Here is a 26,135-nt window from a genome sequence, read left to right as displayed (position 1 = left end):
AATTATGAGGTTTTGGCACTAGTAAGCCGTCATAACAAAGCGCAGAGAGCATTCTCAAAAGAGACAGAGAAGAACTCCAGGTGGGCGAGACTATCAAGATGCAAGTTCGTCCCTGCTCTGCGAAGCGCGCTTGAGCGTCTGCATAACTTTGTTTGCTAGTGAGGTGTTGTTTTTGTGTTTGCTCTGAGCGCGCGTCTATCTGAGTGTATGTAATAATGTGTTTTAATCAATTGGTTCTGTTACGTCTTGTTCGTACTTCTCCAAAGTTTTGCTCACTGTGCGTGTGTGTGCGTGCCCGCGCGCTTGCGCGTTTGTATGTCTTGTAATGTTTGTAAGCCGCTTTAATGTAATAAAGCGGCTTTTATGTTTCACTCTGTCTGTTTGTGTGCTTGATAGATTGTTTCTCTGTTTGTTTCTCTGTCTATGGATTAGAGTTGTTATCTCTGGTACTCAGGGGTCAATTGAACTCAAATGTGGTGAATAGCTTGGCTTACGATGCGTCGATGGCATTGTGTGTGTTTTACTGAACAAATCCTGTTTTTTTTGTGGTGGTTTTTTTGTGAGTAAAAATATTTTTATGTGCACCCCAACCCCCTCCCCAAATTTGATTTGGTACATTGAAAAGATAAGAAAATCTTCCAAGCCATTTGGTCGTTTCAATGACGCAAACTAGTTATAACAAAAACTAAAACCCATCTGCCTATTTTTTTTATGACGTGTAGAATAGACCTCCGCACCGCATATCTACTCTATGTTGTATTCCAACCATCCCCTAACTTAATAAGTTTGGCACTGACAAACATATCTGACTGCCCTGCCCAACCGACCATCGAGTGCGATCCAGAGCAGCTGAATAATAGTGACGATCCACAATAGAACAGTTTAATTCCAACCAAAATGGTACGGAACAGTTCCCTACCCATATGCGTTGGAAGGCGTCTGCATTGAGAGTATTGTTTGTCCTTGGCTAAAGTCTTTCAATCTATATTCAGAACTCATTCTCGTCATAATACAGTTAACTTGTTTTAATTTGCCAAGATGTACCTTGTATTCATATAAATCAACAATCTCTGTTTAAAAAAAAAAAACGGGTGTAGCTCGGTTGGTTTGACGGGAACACTGCGACAATAAACTATCCAGCTGACGACGGTGGCAAACTCAGCCAGACGCAATGATACGTGACCTATGAAGTAGGACCACTGACAGGCAATTGCAATTGTTGTGTCTGATGCTCCCCTCGACATGTACTTGAAAGCTCTTTACATCATGGTCAGTCTTTCATGAAAAACCTTGCTTTAATTGTCTCTTGAAAAAGCGCTGAGTTCAATTAGGAACATATTGACAGCTTCGGGTAACCTCCGCCTATATTTTCCAAGTGTGTACAGAGAGTAAGAGAGTAAGAGAATAAGAGAGTAAGAGAGAGAGAGAGAGAGAGAGAGAGAGAGAGAGAGAGAGAGAGAGAGAGAGAGAGAGAGCAGATAGAATATGTGTATTTAATGCAAAAGATTTAGACACAAGGCGTCTTTTCGATCACACAATGCGATTAGACATCGCCAAAGGTGCCTAGCCAGGGACGAAAAAAGATCAGTTTTGCAGATATCGTTTTAATTCGGAAAGAGAAAGAGAAAGAGAGAGAGAGAGAGAGAGCAGATAGAGCAGATTGAATTTGTGTATTTAATGCAAAAGATTTAGACACAAGGCGTCTTTTCGATCACACGATGCGATTAGACATCGCCAAAGGTGCCTAGCCAGTGACGAAAAAAGATCAGTTTTGCAGATATCGTTTTAATTCGGAAATAAGCATAGCAAATCTCGATTATAAAGCTGCCAATCAGAAAACTGAATCTTCAGCTCACATATATTATAGATGCCCTCCGGAGGAAGGAGGATTAATTGTGTTTTAAGTTTGTACACGTTGAGGCGAGAGAGAGGGAGAGAGAGACAGAGAGAGCGAGAGAGAGACAGAGACAGAGAAATACAGAGTGAGAGAGCAAGAGAATGAGAGAGAGAGAGAGAGAGAGAGAGAGAGAGAGAGAGAGAAAGAGAGAGAGGGGGAGAGAGAGAGAGACTACATGGCTTGCTGTGTCGTACCAGATTTACACGAGTTGTTTTGTTTTTTTTAAATATTGAACTGCGAGCGAAAGCGAGCTGTTCACTATTTGAAAACTGAAGCAACGAGATGATAATAATCAGTGTTGACGAAGATAATGATGATGATGATGATGATGATGATGATGATGATGATGATGAGGTTGTGTGTGCGTGTGTATGTGCGTGTGTGTGTGTGTGTGCGTGTGTGTGTGCGTGTGCGTGTGTGTGTGTGTGTGTGCGGGTGTGTGTTTGTGGAGGGGAGGGGGTGTGTGTTGGATTGTGTGCGAGCGTGATTGCAGGCATGCGGCGCGCGTGTGTGTGCGAGTCGACTTTTCTTTACCTTTGTATTTTATTGCCGACATACATGTACATTTCAATGTTCTGTTATTCTAGGGCCAGAGCCCTAGTATTACGCTGGCGTTGGCTCACATCACAGGCACTCGTCACGAGGTGGGCGTGGCCTATGGCTGTCACTTGTGATGGACGGGGGGGTCTTTTCTTATGGTTTATACAAGGTATGATACTGATTCTCTCGACCTCGTCGACAAACTTCGCATTCCTGCCATACACAGCTTAGCAAAGCAAAACAACGGCTATGATTAAATCAAGTATACATTAAACTATCAGGCAGCTACAGATTTATACCAATTAGACGTTGCTACGGCTGTTATTTTGCAAAACGGCACGGATTTTGGCACACAAAAACCCACGTTGTTCTAGACCGAACGGAAGTTACGTATGACTTACTTCCCCTTATAATCAAACCAAGACAACAAGCTGTGCCTTCATTGGCTGAAGGAAAAATATTGCGCGAAATCTGACGTGTAGATCTGTTGTAGATTTGAGAAAACATAAGAAGATTGGTTACGTGTAATCTTGAATGAAATAGTAAGATTGTTTTTGTTGCTCAAGACTGTTATTTTTATGGAGCTTTTCTCAATGTCTGTCCAAAATTGCGCACCATTAGAGAGAGGGAGGGAGATAGAGAGGAAAGAGAGAAATTTTGTTTCCTATCCACATCAGGTAGATCTACGGGTTGGTTGTTGATGTAGAACGATAGCAAAGCAGTCAGGTCAGATAATGCACACAGCACGAGACGCATGCAGAGAAGGATATACAATCAGGGTTCTTGCATGCTTACAGTGTGATCTTTCTTGCTATTTTTCATCAATGAACATAATGCCACAGCAAAACATATTTAACCCAATTGTACTTTGTGGTTTATGTTGAGAGTGAAGTCAGGGTTTATCTTTTCAAGAAGTAGACTCTGCAGTCGTTCAGGCTATCCAAATAATCTAATTTGCAGGCTTAGATTCCCAGTTAGCTAGCACACAAAGAGCACCAAGTGCAGTGACATCTACTGTGATACCTGTGATAACTGATGATGATTACTGTTATTGGTTTTTATGTGTTTGGTTGGTCTCTTCCTTGGTAGTGCAATAGCATTAATTATGGATTGTTGTTATTATCATTTACATAAAAACTTATCTGTTAATCCAAACAATGATATAATTACTGTGATGTTCTTAACTACACTTTAACATGGAATGTATGTATGTATGTATGTATGTATGTATGTATGTAGGTATGTATGTAGGCATGTATGCATGTGTATTGGTGTGTCGGTGTGTCAGGTGTGCAAGAAAAAGGGTATTTTTATATCATGGGTTTTATGAATGTTCTTCTTTTATTCTCTTATACAGTTATAGTTATTAATTAATGACCTATATGTGCTGATGACTAAATTAATTTCCTTTGTTGGACCAATAAAATGTTATGAGTTATGAGTTATGAGTTATGAGTACAGTACAGAGTAGGGCAACCGAGCTTGACCCATCTGTGCAATTATAAGTTGATCAAAATGCTAATCGAATTGATTGAAAATTAAGCAGATAATACCCTCCTGCTGCATATTTTATGCACACATTTTTTTCAACAAAGTAACTAATTGTTTACAGGTTCTAGTGTTCATCACAAGACATTCTTATTTATATTTTTATTTTCAGAAGCCATATACTCAGGATCATTCCACATCTCATACCTGCCATGTGCATACTTCGAAACCATTGAAGAAGTCACACATGAGTAATTATATCATGATCCTTCATATATATTTATTTCAAATTAAATCTTTCATTAAACACCTCCATATGTTACTAATTCATACCAATGTACAACAATACAATTTAGCAACAACAATATAGAGAAAGACACACTTAACTAATAATCTGCATTCAAAATTATTACAACACTTCTTTCGACACACACACAAACACATACTGTTTGGAATCATACTGCTAAAGTTGAACGAACACATTTAACAGCAACATGCAAGCATTCATTCTTGCATTCAAGAAACATGCAAGTATACACTCTTCGTTCGTCTTTCAATAGACATTTTCCGAAAAAGACTGTGTTTGAGTGTTTATGGAGTAGTTTTATTTCTGGATGGTGAGCCGAGATAAAAAAAAAATATAAAAAAAACAACCACACACACATGTTGATCGTATAATAGTGAACAATAATCACAAAGTGCATATTTTGTGAAAGTGTTGGTGTCGGAAATATGCACGAGGTAGCCCACATTCACTGCCAGCATGATTGTTTGACTGCTGATTGAAAAAGTTAACACATGATGGTAGTACTCATAAGCTTGGATGTGCAGGTTTTGGAAAGAACAGTGCGTCATATTTATTTGCAGAAAAAGTGTATCGGGACTGTGAGGCTTTTCATCACTTGCCTGAACATTATTATCCCTTGGCATAATTAAGGTTCATAAGGGTCGGCGGTCAAAAAACCCTCAGTAGATTTGTTTCCAAACATCGTCAACTGCAGTGTTGCTCTTAGGCCTAAGTTGTTTTTTTCTCACTGATCCACACTTTTTTTTCTGATTTGAAGCACTGTTGTGACCACTGGCTAATCAGCCTGCTGTCCGGTACATTTTGACATGTTGGAGGCCCTCTGATTGAAAATGTTTTGTGATAAATCTTGAAAAAGTTGGCCGCTAAGGTAAATCCACTTCCTCTCCACTGTATAGTTCTTGTCCATCAGACTGTTACTGAAACAAACAGTTCAGAATATCATTAGTGCGTATAGTCCTTAAGCCAAAACACTGCAGCTTTTTTCGTTCACCTCTCCATCTACTTATTTGTTTTGCTTTTGTACGTAGTACACTCTGACTCACTCTCTTATCACACAGAGTTTCTCAAATAAAAAAAGAAACAAAACTAAAAACAGAGGAAACAAGCAAACAAACACCACCACAACCAAGAAGAAGAACAACCTAGCTGAAGACAAGCTGTTTTGCATAAACGCAAACATGTGCATAACTCAAAATGGTAATTAGACAGGTAATTAATCATGTCTAAAAGCCAATTCCTAGAAGTGTGTAAATAGTCAAACCTCTAACTAAAAATGTAAAATAAAAATGTATCACTAGAAAACACACACACACACACACACACACACACACACACACACACACACACACACACACACACAAACACACAAACACACACACACACACACACACACACACACGCGCGCACACACACACAGACACACACACAGATGATCTTGTATTTTCTGATAACATGTCCTAATTAAACCATTGAAGAATAGGTGTCTGAACTTACTCAGAGATGAAGAGTTGACCTTCTGTTGTTATTCCTCAAGAGATTAGTTCTGCTCATGCATGTCGCCTCGGGTTTTCCGTGTTCGGCCTGCATGCAGTTCCCCAAGCATCCGCTGTGTAAACGGATGTCTCTTTGTCACGTCTGTAGCTCCACTGGATATGAGGCTTCTTGTAAAGTTCTTCTGCAATTTGCTGTTCCAGCACTATCAGTCATCAATGTAGAATACTCCACCTGCAAAAGTGTCAATACCCCTAATAATTATGTGTCAAATAACTTCTGATTCATAATGTAGATCTACACCCGATAGCCGAAATTGTGTGACTGGACAACTGATGTGTAAACCTGATGAAATATAATCTGTATTTGGTATCACTCGAAAATTGCTGCCTCCATATTCAGCTATGAATCTTTAAATTACAATTTGAAACTGATTTACCCCTCCCCTTCGCTTTCAAAAATCACATCAATCTGAGAGAGGAAACATAAAATCCCCTAACTTGTCATTTGCTTCTGGTCGTTAGATCTAAATTACAACTGAACTAGGTGCACAGACTGAGTTTGAGATCTACTTGAATGAGTGAGCTGCCATACCCACGCTACCCAATCTCTCTCTCTCTCTCTCTCTCTCTCTCTCTCTCTCTCTCTCTCTCTCTCTCTCTCTCTCTCTCTCTCTCTCTCTCTCTCTCTCTCTCTCTCTCTTTCAAATAACCTGCTGAAGGGTTGGGGATACATGTGTTTGGGATTATCTATTCGAAAATTCGCTCACCTTCAAATGTGGACTCCGTCACTCTTCAGCAGAACATGGTCAAAACCATGGGTCATATGTTTCGTGACGTTCAACAACAGGCTTTGAATGAGTTCATCGGCAGTAAACAAACAATTCTCTCATCTCTGCTCGTGGTTGAAACACAACCACAATCCCTGACAAAACAGATTTTCCAGTTTTCGAAAACTATCCGAAGACTCGATGCACTGGTCACACTGGCCGAATCAGCTATATATTTTCTCTGGTGAATCCATGATTTCCAACTCCATCACAAGGATGAGACAATCTAAATTTATGTTTGCATCCCATTATCTGGAAGTTGCAAGAAGAATTAAGGAATAGGAAAGTGGCGGTGAACAGACAGATCGACTGACGAACGCCGCTGACAACTTTTTAATTATGCCTGGTCACGGGGTCACATGCGCAGAAAACATGCGCAACCTGTCTGTCGTCTGCTGCAATCTCGGTTTCTGATAACTTCACTACTTCCGTTCGGTCTAGAGCAACGAAGAGAGTTTTACCTTGTAATAGTAGTAGTAGTACTAGTACTGAGAGCGCACAGGCCCCGCCCACTTTGATCCCGACCCGATCGTGACGAGTGCCTGTGGCTCACATGTATGGAGAGCTGAACTAGCGTATGGGTGTCGGCCACCCATTGCACACTGCTACTATCGAAGCCAACTCGTAAATATCTCGTGCTGCGCAGCAGCCTCAGCAACACACCCTACCCCCCAGGGGATAGTACTGGTAACGATCGCAGCTATCACAACGACAGCCAATCAGGTTTAGTAGGCATATCGTTCGGTCGATAGGAGCGAACAAGCGATCAGCCAATCAAAAACAATCGATCCAATCATGATCGCTTATCACTGGTGACAGATTGTCGTGATCAGCAGTTCGTCGATTCCACTGCGATAATAACCAGTGACATTAAGTAATAGAATCTGAACATTGTAGACATAACAACAATGGATTATTGTGTGAAACACGTCGCTTTCAGGATAAATCAACACAAATAGGATAAATTTCAACTTCACGACTTTCAATCGTCAGCGGGAAGTTAAGATTCCGAACCAAAATGGCGGCCACCAAGCTTCACGTGGAACTTTCTGCATAAGAAGGATTTTCCACGAATTACAGCGACGTGGCGGGCAGCTAGTAACTTGAACAATCTCCTGGGGCATGGTAAGTCGGCTTTCAGAGGTCACTTTTAGCATGGTTTCATCATGTGTGTGTTAGAAGTCATCCGTGGTCTTTCTTTCTTGGTGGTACTGGTAGGTAACAGTGATGAATCTGTTACGCTTGGGTGATGGTGGTTCCGGTGATGATGGTCTTCAGTATTTTAGGAGGATAGACTACCCAAGATCGAACACCGGCCCGGCATTCCAATCAAAGCAGACTGCAGACAACAGTGTATTCATGTCTACGGTCACACCTCCCCCAATACCCCCTTTCCTTGCTTCTTTTTTTTGCTGGCTAACATTAACCACTCTGCCTCCCTACCGCACCTGCATCCCCGAACCCGCAGCTGTCAATGTCATGTTACTATTTGTTAGCCCCGACTGACTATGATCAGTCCCCCTTTGTCTGAGGTGAGGGGCCCGGGGTTGGCCCAGCAATCAAGGGGGGGGGGGGGGGGGGGGGATGGATGTCCACAGCAATTGACAGCTAGGCAGCGCATCACATTAAGTAGGCCTAAAAAAAATAGGTGTGGTTACGGTAACCCGACCTACCCTATTTTTAGGGGCCGACCCTATAACTTTTTATTACATTTGTCCAAAAAAAACCCACAAAAATACAAGAAAACGAGTGCAGAAAACGCAGCGAAAGCGCTCGAGTCGCACACTTATTTCCCTGTCAAGTAGGTTTAATTTGTACACATTAAAAAAAAAAGTGATTGCCTAGCTTCCTACCATATTTTTGGGGGCTATGTTACCTTCAGTTAACCACACCTTTTTTTTATTTGGGGGGGGGGGGGGGCCTTATTTGGAGTTAAAGCAAAAGGAGCCGAGCCAACGAGCATGCAGCAAAGAAAGGAGCAGTGATAACTGATACTGAATACTGTCTGCACTGCTTTGATTGGTGATGGTGATACTGATCGCTGTGCTGTTCGATAACTGGTGACCAGTTGCGACTTACTTGAGCCAAGCTGAGTCTATTTAGGGTGGCATTGACTAGCCACTGACTGATTGAGTGATTCTGAATGCTATCCTCTGATTTGAACAATTCTTTTAGGCCAAAAAAAAAAAATTGTCTGTTTAGGGTAACATGACCAAAAAAAGTAGGGTCGGTAGGTAGGTAAAGGTTTTTTTTTTTTGTTTTTTTGTTTTGTTGTGTAAATGAACATTGTTGGCTGAACATTCACTTCTTATATTTGATGAATACATGTTTCAAAACTAACGTATAAATAAAACAGAGAGAAAGGGAGAGAAAGAAACGCCAAATGTCTCTTTTTAGCATTTTTACCTCTTTTTTTTTTCTTTTTTTTTTGAAATCAAAAAAAAGTTTTTGGGTCGGCGCCAAATCGATAGGGTCGGTCGGGTTACCCTAAACAGACAATTTTTTTTTTTTGGCCTTACTGTCAAGTTATAATGTACGAGCTGCAAATTTACCAATTTATTTTGAAAACAAGTACAGTCATTTGATGGTGAGAAAGAGATTTAAAACAGGCACCAGTGACAAACAGTCAAACTGATAACCACACAAAGTCTCGCACAAAAATACCTTTTGTTAGCTTGTGCACACACATTGCACAATGACACATGCATGAACACATACATGTACACACACAAACAAGCACAAAAAAGTACACACTCACACACACACAAACAAAAGGTGGCACTTGCACATGTAATGATGTATGATTAAAAGTTGAAAGCCAGCAAACACACGCACACTAGAACACATAGGCATTAATTATCATGGGAACAATAAAGAACAAATAGATGCACAAACGCAACAATCCTTGCAAATACACAGTCTTACAGTTACAAATCTTAGTCTTATGCAGTTGTGCACACACATACATGTGCAAGCACATGAACATGCTCAAACTGTCAAAGGTCTGCATGCACACAGAAACACATGACATAGCTGAGAGTGAGAGTCTTGAATAGCCTTGACTGACTCAGTGACTGAGTCTTGGCTGGCTGTCAAAGTTGTGACTGAATGGACAATGACATAACAAACACCCAGTCTATGAGTACGACTCGCTCAATGACCACACACAGAGTAACAACTAAGGCCAAAAAAAAAAAATTGTCTGTTTAGGGTAACATGACCAAAAAAAGTAGGGTCGGTAGGTAGGTAATTTTTTTTTTTTTTTTTTTTTTTTTTTTTTTGTGTGTGTGTGTTGGCTGAACATTCACTTCTTATATTTGATGAATACATGTTTCAAAACTAACGTATAAATAAAACAGAGAGAAAGGGAGAGAAAGAAACGCCAAATGTCTCTTTTTAGCATTTTTACCTCTTTTTTTGTTTTTTTGTTTTTTTGAAATCGAAAAAAAGTTTTTGGGTCGGCGCCAAATCGATAGGGTCGGTCGGGTTACCCTAAACAGACAATTTTTTTTTTTTTGGCCTAACATTAACAAACTTCAGGTATTTGATAATCAGGTTTCCTGGGCTGAGGTGCAGGGTGCAAAACTTGGTGTTACACAGTCGCAGGGTTGGATTGGTTGAAATTAAGATTTGTTGTGATTTCAACCAGTCAGACCCCGCGTGCGATTTCCACCCAGTTCGGTGGCTCAGAGTCTGGCTTTTTGCACCTCACCCCAGGTCACATGTAATGTATGTATTATACATGTTGACATCTTATACGTTATACTTTTATGATCATTGTATTGAATGCATGTCTGGGAATTCACTAACCATCATGATTCGACTATTCCTGGTTAACCATTTTGCTACTCTTTATTTTTAGTGTGTGTGGACTCTCAATGTGCAGTTTGATTCATGCTGCCGCTGTCACCACAAGAGATGTATGGGACAGAGACCAAGATTCAATACAACTTACAAGAATCAGAAAGCCAGCCATCACTTGAAAACTTAGGACTAACAACACTTTATCAAGTGAGTACAATTTGATGGTCTTTACTACCCTTTTTATATTTAGTCAAGTTTTGACTAAATATTTTAACATCGAGGGGGAATCGAAACGAGGGTCGTGGTGTATGTGCGTGTGTGTGTGTAGAGCGATTCAGACTAAACTACTGGACCGATCTTTATGAAATTTGACATGAGAGTTCCTGGGTATGAAATCCCCATACGTTTTTTTCATTTTTTTGATAAATGTCTTTGATGACGTCATATCCGGCTTTTCGTGAAAGTTGAGGCGGCACTGTCACGCCCTCATTTTTCAACCAAATTGGTTGAAATTTTGGTCAAGTAATCTTCGACAAAGCCCGGACTTCGGTATTGCATTTCAGCTTGGTGGCTTAAAAATTAATTAATGACTTTGGTCATTAAAAATCTGAAAATTGTAAAAAAAAATAAAAATTTATAAAACGATCCAAATTTACGTTTATCTTATTCTCCATCATTTGCTGATTCCAAAAACATATAAATATGTTATATTCGGATTAAAAACAAGCTCTGAAAATTAAATATATAAAAATTATTATCAAAATTAAATTGTCCAAATCAAATTAAAAACACTTTCATCTTATTCCTTGTCGGTTCCTGATTCCAAAAACATATAGATATGATATGTTTGGATTAAAAACACGCTCAGAAAGTTAAAACAAAGAGAGGTACAGAAAAGCGTGCTATCCTTCTTAGCGCAACTACGAGTATACGGTCTTGCTGCGTTGCATTGCGTTCAGTTTCATTCTGTGAGTTCGACAGCTACTTGACTAAATATTGTATTTTCGCCTTACGCGACTTGTTTGTTTTTGTTTTTTTCATAGATAAATTCTCCTCGGATCCCAGGATTTCCGAGAAAAGCTACACATTTCAGAGAGAACAGAATTCCTTTTCCGAGAAAAACAAAATCGAGGTACAAAAATCAAATAGAACAATCTACCCAGTAGACCAAAGTCTTCCATAAAACCGTCCCTTCATTCAGTGAGATTCCGCCCGTGTAAGTCACTTTTGAAAACTGTTTGAATGAGCTAGCTCCTACAAGTGGCACACGCAAAGCGATCATAATGTTGAACGCAGTTCAGTAGGGTAGTGCACAGTTCGAAAGGGGGTCCTGGAGAGTAAGTATGTTCAAATAATATTAATTCAGTTAAACTTGGGTTATAATGATTATTGGTTACTCGCAATACAAAACATGTACTAAATTCGGTCAGTTTTGTTGTTGTTGCTGTGTACAATATTATTCATGAAAGATACTCCCATTCCCAGAATACAGTGTTCTGGGTGGTCGAACGTGTAGCAAAGGCCTGTACGTGTAGATATTGCGTCACCCGTGACTCACTTTTTTCTCCAATGTTCCAAAGGCATGTGTTGTTTTGCTCCCACCAAGACTGCAGATCTTGGCAAACGCGTGATGTAAAAACTACATTTGATCACATTACCCGTACACGTCCTGGAAAGTGCTGATCTAGATCTTGCTAATATGCAAGATTGCACAGATTTTATTTTTTCAATTTGTTTTTTAATCTGGACCTGCCAACAGATCATGCATACAGGCACACACACACACCCCTTTCAGAGTTTTTCTTTAAATCAATTTACATACCAGTGAAAACTCGTTTCTATGGAAATTCCTTCTTTACGCAAACATTCCTCCGTTTTTTTTATTCTGTACATATTAAAAACCTCTTTCTATTTTAATAATTTCTATTTAAACAAAATTTTAAAAAGGAAAATAAAGGGAAATGTTACTTGGCAAGGGAAACAGATTTGTTCTCAAATGGATAAACCCCCATGAATCCCACAGTTCCTAAATGGTTTGATTCAAGTAAATGTTTGCTTTATCTTTCTTTTGGAAATGGGTCATGGCGAGATTCCCAGTGCTTCACTTTGTGCCACACCCTAAAATAAGACCATTTTGCCAATTCAACATCTCAGAAAAATGAAAGGACTGAATGAAGCCATTGAAGGGTTGCAAAACATTTGGAGGAGGTGGACTGGCCTGAACTTGAACGTGATGCATTAACGACATCAGTAGGGCAGGCTGGAAGTTTCCGCAAGGAGGTTGCTACTGCTAGGAATATTAAAAAAACCGGTTAGGTCAAAAGATAACAATGTTTTCAAAGCTTTAATATTGATATGGAAGTGTTGCCGACGCCAGACGACATTATCAGGAGTCATGCATAAGATCGCATGAATCACAAAGTGGAAATAACGGTAAAAAAGATTGTAGAAAAAAATGTTGTAGTGTACTGTATCAGTGTTATTGACTCAGTGTATGGCGGTTCACTTTCCCCAGAGAGAAAGCAACCCGGATTGCCATGAGGTTGACCTCACAGGACTATATCAATTATCACACCTTATCCTTATTCTTATCCTGTATTTTATGTGTTGTTTTCAGGTCCGAGGACTTATTGGTGGGTGCCTCTCACAAAGAAGTTCTATGGCAAGAGTACATTCAGAGCCTGACCAGTCTAGGATACCTGGGTCCGCTGCTGGAATTTCTGCATATACCACTCCTTCATCATGCAAAAACAGGTGAATATCATTAGGCTTGGCTACACACACAAATCTTTCCGGTTAATGCTGACTGTGGTTGCTATTGTTACCGTCAGCCAGACATCCCTTAATTTCATTTTCACTGTTATTCAATGTGCTGACAGAAAGCTATATCCATCGCCTTTATCTGTTTTAGCATTCCCTGGCAATGGCAGTTTTGTGACCATAGTAGTACAACAAGCAGTTGTATACATAGGCTTGGTTAGTATGTATTTCAAATCTTAAGCTGTGTTATTTTAAAGGATGATCGCAATGCTAATCTCGAACCATGTTTTTTTTTCCATCTTTGGATGAGTTGTAGGTTTTGAATTAGCAGCTTTTGTTTATAAATCCAGGAGATCTGAAAAGAAAACCCGATGTTCATTACATTATTCTGGTGGTGTTTGAAATTCTCTCTAGCAATTACTTTATAAAAGTGGGGTTTGCAACTTAGTAATAGTAATACTCTTCTAATTCTATACAGTGGTGTACACCTCTTTCTGACTACATGTAGTAACATTTGAAAATGTAACCAAAAGTTGTTAATCATTACAGAGTGATTGTTATTTAATAATGTTAATGAGTTTTGGTCCATGTTGGGGTCAATCAATTCAATAATCCAGAATGGTATGGGTATTTTGCACAATGCTGCCAACAATGGTCAATGTGATAATGCTCTTCTTCCATTTAAAAAAGTATGGTAACTTGTTGACCATTACATTAATAACTCACACATATATTCATCTGTGTTAAATCCAGCCCTGTCTGTCACCACTACTAATCGGTTTAGGTTTGCAATAAACAGGCTAGGGTCAAAGGAAGCATACACATTATTCTTGTTGCTACTCATAGTATACCAGATTCGGACCTCAAGATTTCGGGGGGGATGTCATGACCACTAGGCCACTCCATCAGTTTTAACAAAGATGCAAAAGTTACAATTTGTTTCTATGCTAAGGTGGAATTAATACCATTCAATGATTCATGCATTGCAATAGCGTCAAAATTGTCTGTAAACTTCGCCGTTATTTTGCAAACATGTTTCACGAAATTACAGCACATGTTTTATGTTACCAATACCATGCTACACGACATTCACGCGATGTGATGGCTGTGAATGTGATATCTATTTACAACATACAAGTTAAGTAGAAGAACAGTAATTTATTGATTTAATCTCTCCAAATCTCTGTGCAGTTCAAGTATAGCTATCCAAGAAGTAGTTAAATTCACTCCTGAGCAATTGATGGATAAAGGTATGAAATAGATGCTGCTCCAAAAATAACATAAAATGTATAAATTGTTCAGCGCTTGTCATAATTGGCGCAGTAGTATAAAGTGGTTAGAACATCAGCCCTGAAATCGTGAGTTCCTGAGTTTGAATCTCCACCAAGGCGTATTTGTTCCCTTTGGTGCCTCTTGAATATAGAGGGAGCAAACAGGAAGTTATCACAGCAAAAGTCAAGCGTTAAATGAATCTGTCAAGGTTTCAGGCCGCCTTCACTGTACTGAGTTCGGTACATGCTTCTAAGCCCTATCTTTTCAAACATGGAGCCACGTATAGTCGTAGATAGACGACAGGTTTAAGTACAGTCAACAGTGTGTGGTTGTGAACAGTTATCATTGTTTTGTCGCTAAAACGTTTTGACTTATGTAACTTTGTAACTGATTTCTAATTTATTTCCATTGTTCATCAAGAAACTGATGACAGACAAGCTGTTGGAGTAAGAGAAGAGGGACAACTCACAAGGGTCAAAATGGTGGCCGCCTCCGGAAGAACTCAGGTATGTTTTTAAGTTTGTAGAAGTTAAGTGGTCCTGGGATTTTGTTTACCCCTTTCGCTACCCTCCCCTGTTTGAAGATAACTGTGAATAGACGTCTTACGGAAATAACTTTTGTCCCGATGTTTGGTCGGTGTGGTAGATGAAGAGCTCATTTTACAAGGACAAGCTTTTCAAAACAAGGCGAAGAATGCACCACACTTCTTATCAGCTTTATCCTGCGATCAGAACAAACAAATAACTCTAATATGTATGTTATGCAGTCGGCGCTCATATATAATTATATTATAATACCCTTTTCTTTCAAAACTATGCACATCAGAGCCGATTGTTTGCAGATCAGTGGAAGTGTTCTCTAAGCACATGTGTTTTATGAAACTCACGTCACATCAATCAGAACATGTTGAGAGGGATCACTATAGCACATAGGCCAGCAATCATCGGGAACTCTGATAAACTTGTGAACGTTGATCATTTACAGAAAGTGGCATAGTATTGTGCACACGCTGCATAACATACACATCAGAGTTAGTTGTTAGTCCCGATCACAGGATAAACCTGTTCAGAAGCTTAATACTTGTTTCGTCTAAGTTTGAAAAGCTTGACCACTTAAAAGAGGCTCTTAGTCTTACTCTAATAGCAATAGACTTGAAAATCCTGAAAGTTATTTCTGAACATCGTCTATTAGAAAACTCTTGCTGGAATGGTAAATGGTTCGGTATTTTGTGCACCTTCTGGTACTGTATAAGTTAAAACGTACATGCTAGCCTAAACAATAGCTCAAACGCTGTTTTACACACACAGCAATATAATATTACTTGTGTCTCTAAGTTTATGTTGAGTTAATTCATTCATGATTTACAATGACCGTTTGAACAGCAAAATTACTTATGGTTGTGTGTTACTGTTAGCAATACACTGTATGAGCTCCAGCCTTCACTTTCTATTGCAGGAAGAAAATTTGAGATAAGGGTTGTGTGTTCTTCAGTCTGGTTGTGAAAGTTATGTTTTTGGGTGTGTGCTATTTGTTTGTGTGTGTGTGTGTGTGTGTGTGTGTGGTTATTTGTTTATAAATGAATGATAGTGTGTTCCCTTTGAGCGAATGTAGGGAGCTCAATACAACAAACCTTCGGGTTTGTTTGAAAAAGTTTTTATATCTTTGTAATTCCAGAATGTTTTGTTTTTTCCAGTGCAAGACAGACAGTGTTTTGTCCGATGGTGGCCACTACTTGTGATACTGTCTTCCAATCAGGGCACAACAAGGCTGGGATAAAAAGACATCAACACAGGAAGTTCTAGTATCACCACCAGGCAGTAGCTGTGAAGATTGATGTTAAAGCCCTCAGACATGTTCAGTTTTATTTTAAGAGCCATAGAGGACTACTATGGACAAACAAGGGAAGATACAGTTTGGTAAACACTCACTGTACATTTTTCATCAATTCTATTGTCTAACTCTATATGTTCGTGGTGTATTTTGCAGCTTTTATGGACATGTTAGTTCAAACTTTGTCTTTTGGGGGGATTTTCAAGTGATGTATATTGATATACAGCTTCTTATTTGATTTCACACAGTGGTCTAAATAAATGTACAATAGAACCTAGCTTTCTGAGACCACCATAGAATTGATCTCCTCCCCTAACAGATGTCTTTACTCTCTTCTTGTGTTCCCCAGAAAACTGAATTTATTTATGTATGAGAGTGTAATATCTTCTTTCCCGTGTGAAAAAATTGTCACAAGGGAAAGTTTAGACACAGAAAAGCAGGGTTTATTTATTTTTAGTACACCTTGATCTAAAAATAAATAAACCCTGCTTTTCTGTGTCTAAACTTTCTCTTGTGAATTTTTTTTTTCCATTTTTTTTCTCACATTTTTTAGTACACCTTGATCTGAGTGATCGACAAGAAGAAGAAGAATAAGTACACCTTGATCTCCAAAGTGTCCTTCATGGCTAGGAGTGCAGCATAAATACTTTCCAAACATCTCTGTACCGGAATATCACAGTGGTACTTGCCATGAAAAAACACCCCTATGGTCCAGCCAAAAATGTCCCTACATTGCAGGCGGCCTGTCATGACATGTATAATGTTACTGAAGATAACCAAAAAAGGGAATTCAGGTGTCCAGTCCTTTATTGCAAGGTTTCTTCTTATCATAGGCTGTTCTCATATGGCAGGTGCAACTATTTTATCTCTGCGGCAAGCTTGGCAATGTAGCAGAAGCTAAATACACTTCTGAGTTTTGAATTTTAATACCCCATGCATTTACTGTAAAAAGTTGGAAAGGTTTCTCCATGTAACTCTATTGTCTGAATGATCTCCTGCACCTTATTGATTTTACCTGATGCTTTTTTAATGACTATGTACACAGTCTATGATGCATACGTGTTATAATCGGTTTGTTTAGTACACTGTTGACTGTATCACACTTTTCAGTCACTGGGACCGAGAGACATCAGAAAATAAATTGCTTGGAAGGGCCCTTTTTGTTTTTAACAGAATGAAATATCCTATTGTGTGAAAAGACAATGAACATTTATTTGCTCTGTGTGTGTCTGAACTTGGCTGCTGTATCAATAGACGAATTCCTGAATAACTTTGTTGGGTTTATATGGGTTGTGAAAGAGTGAGTACTCTTGCTTTTGCTCAGACAAATATAAACATGTGGTTTCTGTACACGTGTTTCAGAGACACCCTCTCACTAGTGACTGGCCACTAATGTCAAGTGAGATATTTCCCCATGTGACATAGGCCAGTCACTAGCGAGGGTGTGTCTCATACTTGTACATGTGTAAAGGAACCACATGTCAATATTTGTCGGAGCAAAATGAAGACTCTTGAGTACTCACTCTTTTACAACCCATACAACCCAGAAAAGTTATTTCCACAATTCATCTGCATGTATTTCCCCCTTTTTCTTGAAGAAAGATGGCACTGTAGATGTAATGAGTACCCGGACTCCACTGTATATATGCATTGGTTATTTTGACATCACATAGTTTCTGTCATCTTTGTGACTTTGTATCTTGTTGAAGGGAGAACATTACCACTTTATTGACTTCTGGGCAGTCCTTTTGAAGTACATACATGTACTTCAATTTACAGCAGGTGTTATACATTAGTTTGGATCCTTGTGAGATTATTTTTGGGGGGTTGATTCGACTTAGAGGCTTTACAAAATGTTTCTGAGTTTTTGTTGGTTTACTTCATGTGCACATGCTTATAGTTTTTCCTTTGCCCATTATTGATGCCTTCAGTATAGTTTACTCACACCTAATTATGAACGTTGTACCAATGTTGTTTTGTGAAAATACACTACTGGAGAATACTGTTCTTCTTCATAGTTCACTCTAACTAAAAAGTCTGAACAGATTTGGTGATTTACAATAATCTTAGTCATGAGCACCAGTTGACTATGATTATTGTAAATCACCAAATCTGTTCAGACTTTTTCATGGAATATTGTCTTTTTAGACTAACACTAAAACCTAGTAGCGTGGCTACTTCTTGTATTGGCTCAATTATGTTTGGTTGTTGTTGATTTTTCCTTAATTATAATGTGGACCTAGAGAATGTCCAGAGAAGGGCAACAAGGATGATTGGAAGTCTGAAGGAACTGTCATACTCAGAAAGGCTTAGGATCCTGGGAATTCCTTGTCTCCAGCATCGTCGGCGCAGGGGTGATATGATTGACACTTTTAAATACCTCAAAGGTATATACATTACCCAGAAACCCAATCTACACAGACCCCCACCCACTGAAAGGGACATGAGAGGAAACAGTTTTAAACTTTGCCAAGTCGAAAGTAAGGAGTGCCTTCTTCGCAGACAGAGTTGTCTTAGACTGGAACACCCTGCCCGACAATGTTGTGACAGCTGATAGCGTTAACTGCTTTAAAGCACGACTGGACAGCCACTGGAAAGACACATCAAGTGTCTACACACCAAGCTGCTACTAGCCCCCCCGCGTATGCAGCTTACTTTTGTGGATCGGCGTACAGGTTTTTAACCTAAATCGTCGTACAAGTACATTATAGGACCTGTATCATTTCCAATGTAATTATTTTATCCACATTTTGAGAATCGCAAAAGACTTCATCGGAAAGAAATGTTACATTTTTTTCTGTTCAATACATTATGTCTATGTATCTCCCTTGAGCACAAGAGAAGGTCGGTGTTCTCTCTCATTATGGCATAGAAAAGAAACCTGTCAACATAAGTTTTACCTAAAGCAGAAACGACTACTGATCAAAACATCTGTTTATGACACATGCTTATCCATTTTGTGTTTTGCAAAAGACTACACATCAAGTTCTTTTGTATATTGTGTGTACCAAGTTGTACGTTAATTCTTTGCTTTAAAAATTAAGGATGGTTGTTTGGAGATGGCAGAAAAGTTATGTGTCAGCCTATATGAGTACGTGTAATACAAATGACTGTGTGTATGATTGATTAAACTTCCAATGTTATTCCCCTGCCAAGTCAGTCACTTTACATTTGTTCTCAGTTTTGCTGTCAAATAGACGAATTCCGAAAATAAATGTCGGGTTTGTATCGGTTGTGGGAGAGTGACCTTTTCTTGCAAAACTTCTGACAAACATTGGAGGGGCCAATCACTAGTGATGGGTGTGTTGGAAACATGTGCTCTGGTCCATGTGACACACCCCTCACTATTGATTGGCCCCTCCTTTGTTTGTCATAGGTTTTGCAAGAAAAGGTCACCCTTCCACAACACATACAAACCTAAAAGCGTTTTTTTCTTCTAACTCGTCTATTCAACATGGTACTTTTGGCAGGTAAATGAACATGTCAGAGAAAGGTTTTGCAAGCTTTACTTATTAAATCAGTTTTACTGAACTTGTTTGTTGTGTTGCCAGGTTGTCTTTTCTCTATATCTCTCTGATTATGGGTGAAGTGCACAACAAGCTCCAGTGGGTAAAGGCTCACTCCTTCTAATGAAAACAATTTGAGATCCAAGCAATCTCTAACCTAGTTATATAGGATAAGATCATTATTCCACTTGGACACATTCAAAATCAATACCTTAACTACTTGTGCTGATTTGGATTTTGTTTGAAATAATTTCTTGAAGGCCATTGGTTTGTTTTAATGACATTAATTAGTCAGAAAATGTCCACTGTTGACAGAGAGCACCTAGGCTGTTCATTTTTGGTTTGTGTCTTAAACTGGAGAGATGGTTTTATCTCATTTAAGAGCCTGGCCATATTTGAGATAGTGATACATGTTATCAATGAAGGAGTGTGCCTTTAACTGCAGGAACTAACTTGCACTCTCTGTCTCTTATTTCATATATTTTGAAATTGGAACTTAAATGAAGCATGGGCTTGAAAGCAAAAATATTCCTCCTCAACACCCGAAAGGTTGACATCGCACACACAAGCACGCACGCAAACAAACACACACACAAAGTGTGCATTTTTAAGATGCCTGCTTTCACCTGTAAGACAGCATTCTGCATTATAAACACATGTACAGTACCCGGCGAAAGAACAGTTTCCTTCACGCCCACAGTTGCAAGTGATTTTTCAAATTGTAAAATATGAACCAGATAAGGTAAATTAAAAAGAAAAACAGATTCGTGGAGGACATTTTACTGGCTCTAGGATTAGTGCATCAGCATAGTATTTAGTCGTTTTTGTTTTTTACTTTTCATAAATTGGGTTATACAGGGAAGGGGTCAAGCGAGTCGTGAATGCATGCAAAACGTGTCACTTCACGTGACACGCTACAAACATCGTAAAGATGCTCTTTTTTTTTTAACAAGGCAAAGACACTTGTGGAGGCAATTCATTTTTCAACAAGATCATTACATTAAAATTATTCGCCAAAGCGTTTAATACTCCAGCAAATGAGCATAGATCACTTAGTGTTAAAAAGGGTTGTTTGGCAAAAGCTCATTCGCACGAAATCGACGTTATGATTTCTTTGAAAACCAGGTGCTATTTGTGGCCAAGTGTCGGGTCTACACGAACAGACTCAGACTATGACTAGAAAAAAAATCCTGCGCTTTGTTTTTCTTTTTTGTGTGAACATCGATCGATTAGCGATAGTCATTCGTATGCAAGTACTATGAAGCCAAACGCATTCTTCCCCCCTCCCTTAACACATATTTACAGACACATGCACACAAATACACGCACACACACACACACACACACACATCCATACACAGATAAACAAAGTCGCGAAGATGTCACGCAAGAGCGCTTCGCAGTGCTGAAATGGACGCCAACCGTGTCACTTTGATGATCGCTGTTTGTCTGTCATTAAATATTAAAAGTTATCATCTTTCTCACATGCTTCAAAACAACAGACACAGAGACAAAGACACGCACACACAAACACTGACTCAAATTTACACCGCCACACACCCACACACGTGTGTGTGCGCGTGCGCGCTCGAACACACTCACGCGAACGCACACGCGGATAAGACTGTTGTTTTTGTTCAAACCTAAACACAAACACATCAGTTTATTCACACAGACTGAATACCAACACACACGTGTGTTTGTTTGCGTGTCAGTGCCGGAGTCATGTGTGTGCGCGTGGGTGCGTGTGTGTATGCCTTCGTGTCAGTGTCAGTGTCAGTTTGTCAAGTTGTTTGTTGTGTGGGTGCCTGCTGGCGGGCGGGCGTGTGTGTGTTCGTGCGTCCATGCGTGTGTGTGCGCCGCAGTGTACTCAAGCCAAGCATTATTTATTTATTTGCTGTTGCTTTTCGGGTCCAGCGGACCCGATAATAGGCCAAATCAGGACCCCCGGCAAGCCAAGCAACATTCCTGTGTACTGCACGTGGTTGTAATACAATCAATTATGTTTTTCTGTCTTATGTTTTATAAGTTGACCTAGCAGGTCGGAAAACTGAACTTCTTACATGTATTTATGTCAGCCTCAGTGCAGCCCGCACCAGGCCAGGCTAACATAGCACAGTGTCCATCAGTGACTGGCATCGCGGCGCCGACAACTGAACAGGCAAACTGACTGACTTAAGAACAAGAAGAAATTACAGATTATGTTTCAACATATTACTGAAATCTTAGCACGGTCTAACTTGTACGACCAGGGCCAATGGCAATGCGGAAAAGTAAACCAGTCAGACAGCAGTGCCAGTGTCGGTCAACGCCAGAAATGAGACCTGCAGTGAGCTGTCCCGCCGCGGAGGCTACTCGGTGTGGCCATAGACCAATGGTCTATGCTATGGTGTGGCGTAGTGGACCAACACGCGGAATGCCGAATGGATATGACCGGCCCGGGGTGTCAGTATCATTCTGAACACATAACGGCCTCAATCAATCGAGCCTCGCTGAGAAGTTGTTCTGAACACATAACGGCCTCAATCAATCGAGCCTCGCTGAGAAGTTGTTCTGAAACAATCGAGCCTCACTCAGTGAGAAGTTGTTCTAAACACATAACGGATCCTCAATCAATCGAGCCTCACTGAGAAGTTGTTCTGAACACATAACGGATCCTCAATCAATCGAGCCTCACTGAGAAGTTGTTCTGAACACATAATGGATCCTCAATCAATCGAGCCTCACTGAGAAGTTGTTCTGAACACATAACGGATCCTCAATCAATCGAGCTTCACTGAGAAGTTGTTCTGAACACATAGTAACGGGTCCTCAATCAATCGAGCCTCACCGAGAAGTTGTTCTGAACACATAACGGGTCCTCAATCACTGAATCCAGCCTCACTGAGAAGTAGTGTTCTCAGTGAACACATAACGGGTCCTCAATCAATCGAGCCTCACGGATGAGAAGTTGTTCAAAACACATATCTGTCAGTGTCTGTCCCATTCACTATCCCGAAGACCGTAATATTCAAGTCAGTGTAGTGTCCAGCCAGTCCACTTTAGATATCGGGGCCGCGGACACTTGAGCTCAACTGTTCAGTTGTCGCAATATATTGCTAGGATCGTGCGTTTAACTGACTGAGTATTGCATGGACAACTCAGTGAATACTGTTGAACGGGAACTTGAGAATATTAATGTTCTCAGTACAGGCACAACTTGAGGTTGCGACTCTTAAGGACTAGCCTGAAGGACTGATATGATAATAGCCTTGAACGGGACCGGCGTGGATGCGGCCGTCAGTCATAACGGTGACAGTAAGGCTGCATGGCTTCAGACCCCCTCCCGCAGGCTTCATCAGCCCCAACCGCCTTGCATGCTTAAAATACCGTCAGTTTATCAGCAAAACGAAATAATATAACTGTAGTTTTCACGGTTCATATGTCTGCCGGCCCATTCAGAAAGACTGCAGCCCCGGGGTCAGTCAGCGCGCTGCGTGCCTGCGCAGCGGTTACCTGACATAATGATAAACTGACTGACCGTGAGACAATCTGAAAGGCGAATTGAATTTAATGACACTCAGTAGGGAGATTCTCAGCGGCTTTTTAAAATTTAATTGTATTTCATGTTGTTGCTTGTAAATGATTTTGTCGGCGCAGTGTCGCATGAGCACGGTCGCCTGAAATACTCCCAGCGGTGGGATAAGCCACCCCAAAATGAATACTGATGGTGTCAGTCCTAAGTAAGCAGGCACCTGGCCTGGAGTTCTTTGCAAGTTCAGTCTTCTTGCCGCAACACACCTGGCAGCTTCGACTGATCACACTGCTTTCACTGACGACTTGTATATGACGACATTTATCATTCTAAGCGGACTCGAAGCAGACGTACGTATAATCAGGTTACAGCAGAAGTGCATTCAAATACCTGTGGTACAGGTACGTGTGCAAGATATTCTGTTATGTACTATACCTGAATGGGGTCGGTGCCGACTGCAGCAAGCTGTTCATTTTAGGCCCTGTAGTGGGGCTCGTATGTTGCAGACGCACTCATAAATCATTCACATCTTGCAACAAACACCATACTTTGTGATATTGTTCCTTATAATTATTTAAGGGATTTCAGATACAGAGCCACTTCAGAAATCGTTTTTTTTGTCTTTGATAGGGAATAAAAGGCTGCATTTACAGCAGACGAAATTCGTACCAAAAGCGCTCAGCAGTAAATATTCCCAACTCAGCAAATGTAAAATTCAATGGTTTACCATGCACCAGAAGTTGTCTGCTGATAACACATGCATGACATAAATACTCTTATGGGTATTTTTGTGTTCTGGTATTTAATTTGATCGTTTTTAGAATGTTATATATCCGCAGCATGAAAATTCAAGATGGCGGCCTCCGCAACATTGCGTGTTTTGATTTGAGCGAAAGCAACGTTTCTGAAGGTAAGTTTTCAAGAATACGCATCCATTCACCAATGTCACATCATTTTACTGTTTAATTCTCCCCTGGGGTCTGTTATTCATCGGGTGAAGCGCTGAAATGCAGAGACTTTGTTTAATCTTGCAATAGCTCATCAGCTGGATTGTGATGCTGATAGATCTAGATCTATCTGTTGATTACAAGTAAGGAAATCATGATCTTAAACAGATTAAACGAACTTTGAATAAAAGGCGAGGAGAAAGAGATTGTTCATGGTATGATAAACGATTAGTCCTGCCTACGTTAAGGACTTCCATAAGATGGGGAGGGGTAGAGTCAAAAACTGAGTGAGGGTAGGCCAGATAGTAGGATGACCAGCTGGAGATAAAAACACTCCACTCCCCATGTCTTTACAGTGTTGTGATCAAACTTTCAAAGACGGTAGGTAACAGACAAAAGCATACAGTGTATGCTAATCAAATGAGATAAGTGGTTTTGAAAAATGAAGAGGTACCGCTCTTTGAGTTTTACAATTTTGGTTTGTTGCTTGTTTCTCATCCTTTTGCTTATTTGAAGTTGACCGTGCATTGGTGTGAATTTTATTTTTACAGGATATATACAAGAGTTACACCACATACCGGTTCCTGGGAACAAGCGTTCTGCATTTATTCCGGTGCCACAGAAGGGAGCCGATTTCACTAGTATTGTACTACTGTATCAAGGTTTGTTACCTAATACATCTTAACAGTAAGATATTTTTATTTGTATTAATTGGAACATGTTTGCACATCATTTGTAAGCGACCTCTGTGAATTTGATGGGTTTAACGTACGAACCCTCACTATGGTCAACATTCTGTTAGCGACTGTTTGAAGCGAATAAATGTAGCGGTCAGAAAGATTCCAGAATCACTGGGTCACTGGAAACTGTGTTTGTTTGTTTTTTAACCTGAAACAGTAAGAATTATACGAATTCATGAAATACAATTTTCTTTCATTTTGGTCTGTTGTGTGAAGACTTGCTAACCCGGCTTTGACCGACTCTCTGAGATAGTAAACATTATTCAAATACATTCAAATAAAAATGTCACTTTTCATCTTTTGTGTGAAGGGTACCCCAGGCTGATTTCCTGCACCATGGATGTAGAGGAGGCCAGACAGTCTGCTTCTCATTCCAGCTGTGTTGCGTTTTTTTCTGCTCGTGAAGTGTATCGCCACATTGGCCAAGAGAAGTCACCCTGTCTGCCCAATTTGCATAGCCTTACAGGCTGTGACACTATGTCGTTCTTCAATGGTATTGGGGAATCAGAAGGCTTGGGAAGTATGGCAAGCATTTGAAGACGTCACTCAAACTTTCTTCAGCCGGTTGTCTGCTCCTCTTTGTAAGCTGAGTACCACTGACAGGGCAGCACAAGAGCTTTTTGGTGTACATCTGTAGGACAAAACCAGCAACGTACTGGGTGTAAACAGTGCTAGACGGTACCTCTTTAGTAAAAAGAGCTGCCAAATTGACCATAATCCCCTTACAAGTGAGGTGCTGCTGCAGGACATGAGATTGAGAAGAGCCATCTACCTATTAGACTTCCAAACTCTGTGGGCTGGCAGTTCAAGGCTGGAAAGTGGGAGTCATTCTGGACGAGCTTTCAAGAGGTATCCAGCGTGTGCCGAGAACTCATGAGGTGTGCCTGCAAGAAGAGCTGTACAACAAAACGCTGCAAATGCTGCTAAGAAGGACTGCAGAGCACAGCTCTCTGCAAATGTGCTTGCATGCCTGTGAAAACTGTCAACATCTAAACTGTGCAAAAATATTATTGCACCCATTTTCATACCCCAACTCAAACTTTTATTCCTGTGTCATTTTATTCAAACTGTCTATGCCATTAAAGGCTCGCATCTTCGCTATCTGGCACATTTTTTTTTAACATCATCATTTACGCCGTCAAAATAAGGATACCCTTGACGTGACAAAGAGATGTGACAAAAACTTCGGGTACCTTTTAAAAAGCCGACG

At 40.1% G+C, this 26,135-nt stretch overlaps 1 protein-coding gene and 1 long non-coding RNA gene across 9 annotated transcripts; one reads left to right on the top strand and one right to left on the bottom strand.

Moving 5' to 3' along the window:
• Nucleotides 1-3,483: 3,483 nt before the first annotated feature.
• LOC138955362 (uncharacterized) lies at nucleotides 3,484-7,094 on the bottom strand. Of its 2 annotated transcripts, XR_011452211.1 has the most exons (3): nucleotides 6,493-7,094; nucleotides 5,727-5,957; nucleotides 3,484-5,149 (listed from the first exon to the last, which is right to left on the bottom strand). It is a non-coding gene; the product is annotated as an uncharacterized lncRNA (long non-coding RNA). The 2 variants fall into 2 exon arrangements; XR_011452210.1 differs by lacking the exon at nucleotides 6,493-7,094 and having other exon boundaries at nucleotides 5,727-6,239.
• A 51-nt stretch (nucleotides 7,095-7,145) lies between these two features.
• LOC138955360 (uncharacterized) lies at nucleotides 7,146-19,753 on the top strand. Of its 7 annotated transcripts, XM_070326973.1 has the most exons (6): nucleotides 7,146-7,677; nucleotides 10,439-10,563; nucleotides 12,974-13,110; nucleotides 13,268-13,332; nucleotides 14,809-14,894; nucleotides 16,082-19,753. In XM_070326973.1, the coding sequence occupies exons 2-6, from the start codon at nucleotides 10,447-10,449 to the stop codon at nucleotides 16,124-16,126; spliced, it is 450 nt and encodes a 149-aa protein (XP_070183074.1). In that variant the 5' UTR covers nucleotides 7,146-7,677; nucleotides 10,439-10,446; the 3' UTR covers nucleotides 16,127-19,753. The 7 variants fall into 7 exon arrangements, 3 of the variants coding, with proteins under 3 accessions (XP_070183074.1, XP_070183075.1, XP_070183076.1); XR_011452206.1 differs by lacking the exon at nucleotides 13,268-13,332; XM_070326974.1 differs by lacking the exon at nucleotides 7,146-7,677 and having other exon boundaries at nucleotides 10,079-10,563.
• Nucleotides 19,754-26,135: the final 6,382 nt, after the last annotated feature.

Source organism: Littorina saxatilis, unplaced genomic scaffold (assembly GCF_037325665.1).
Source record: "Littorina saxatilis isolate snail1 unplaced genomic scaffold, US_GU_Lsax_2.0 scaffold_519, whole genome shotgun sequence".
Lineage (NCBI taxonomy): Eukaryota > Metazoa > Mollusca > Gastropoda > Littorinimorpha > Littorinidae > Littorina > Littorina saxatilis.
The sequence above is the reverse complement of the archived record's forward strand: the minus strand, read 5'-3'. Positions and strand labels throughout refer to the sequence as shown.

Bases quoted from the DNA above. Each gene is read 5' to 3' on its own strand.
- LOC138955360 (XM_070326973.1), top strand. From the start codon at position 10,447: ATGCTGCCGCTGTCACCACAAGAGATGTATGGGACAGAGACCAAGATT. The intron at 13,333-14,808 runs GTTAGTATGTAT...TTGTTCATCAAG, and splicing joins CAGTTGTATACATAGGCTTG to AAACTGATGACAGACAAGCT. The intron at 14,895-16,081 runs GTATGTTTTTAA...TGTTTTTTCCAG, and splicing joins CCGCCTCCGGAAGAACTCAG to TGCAAGACAGACAGTGTTTT.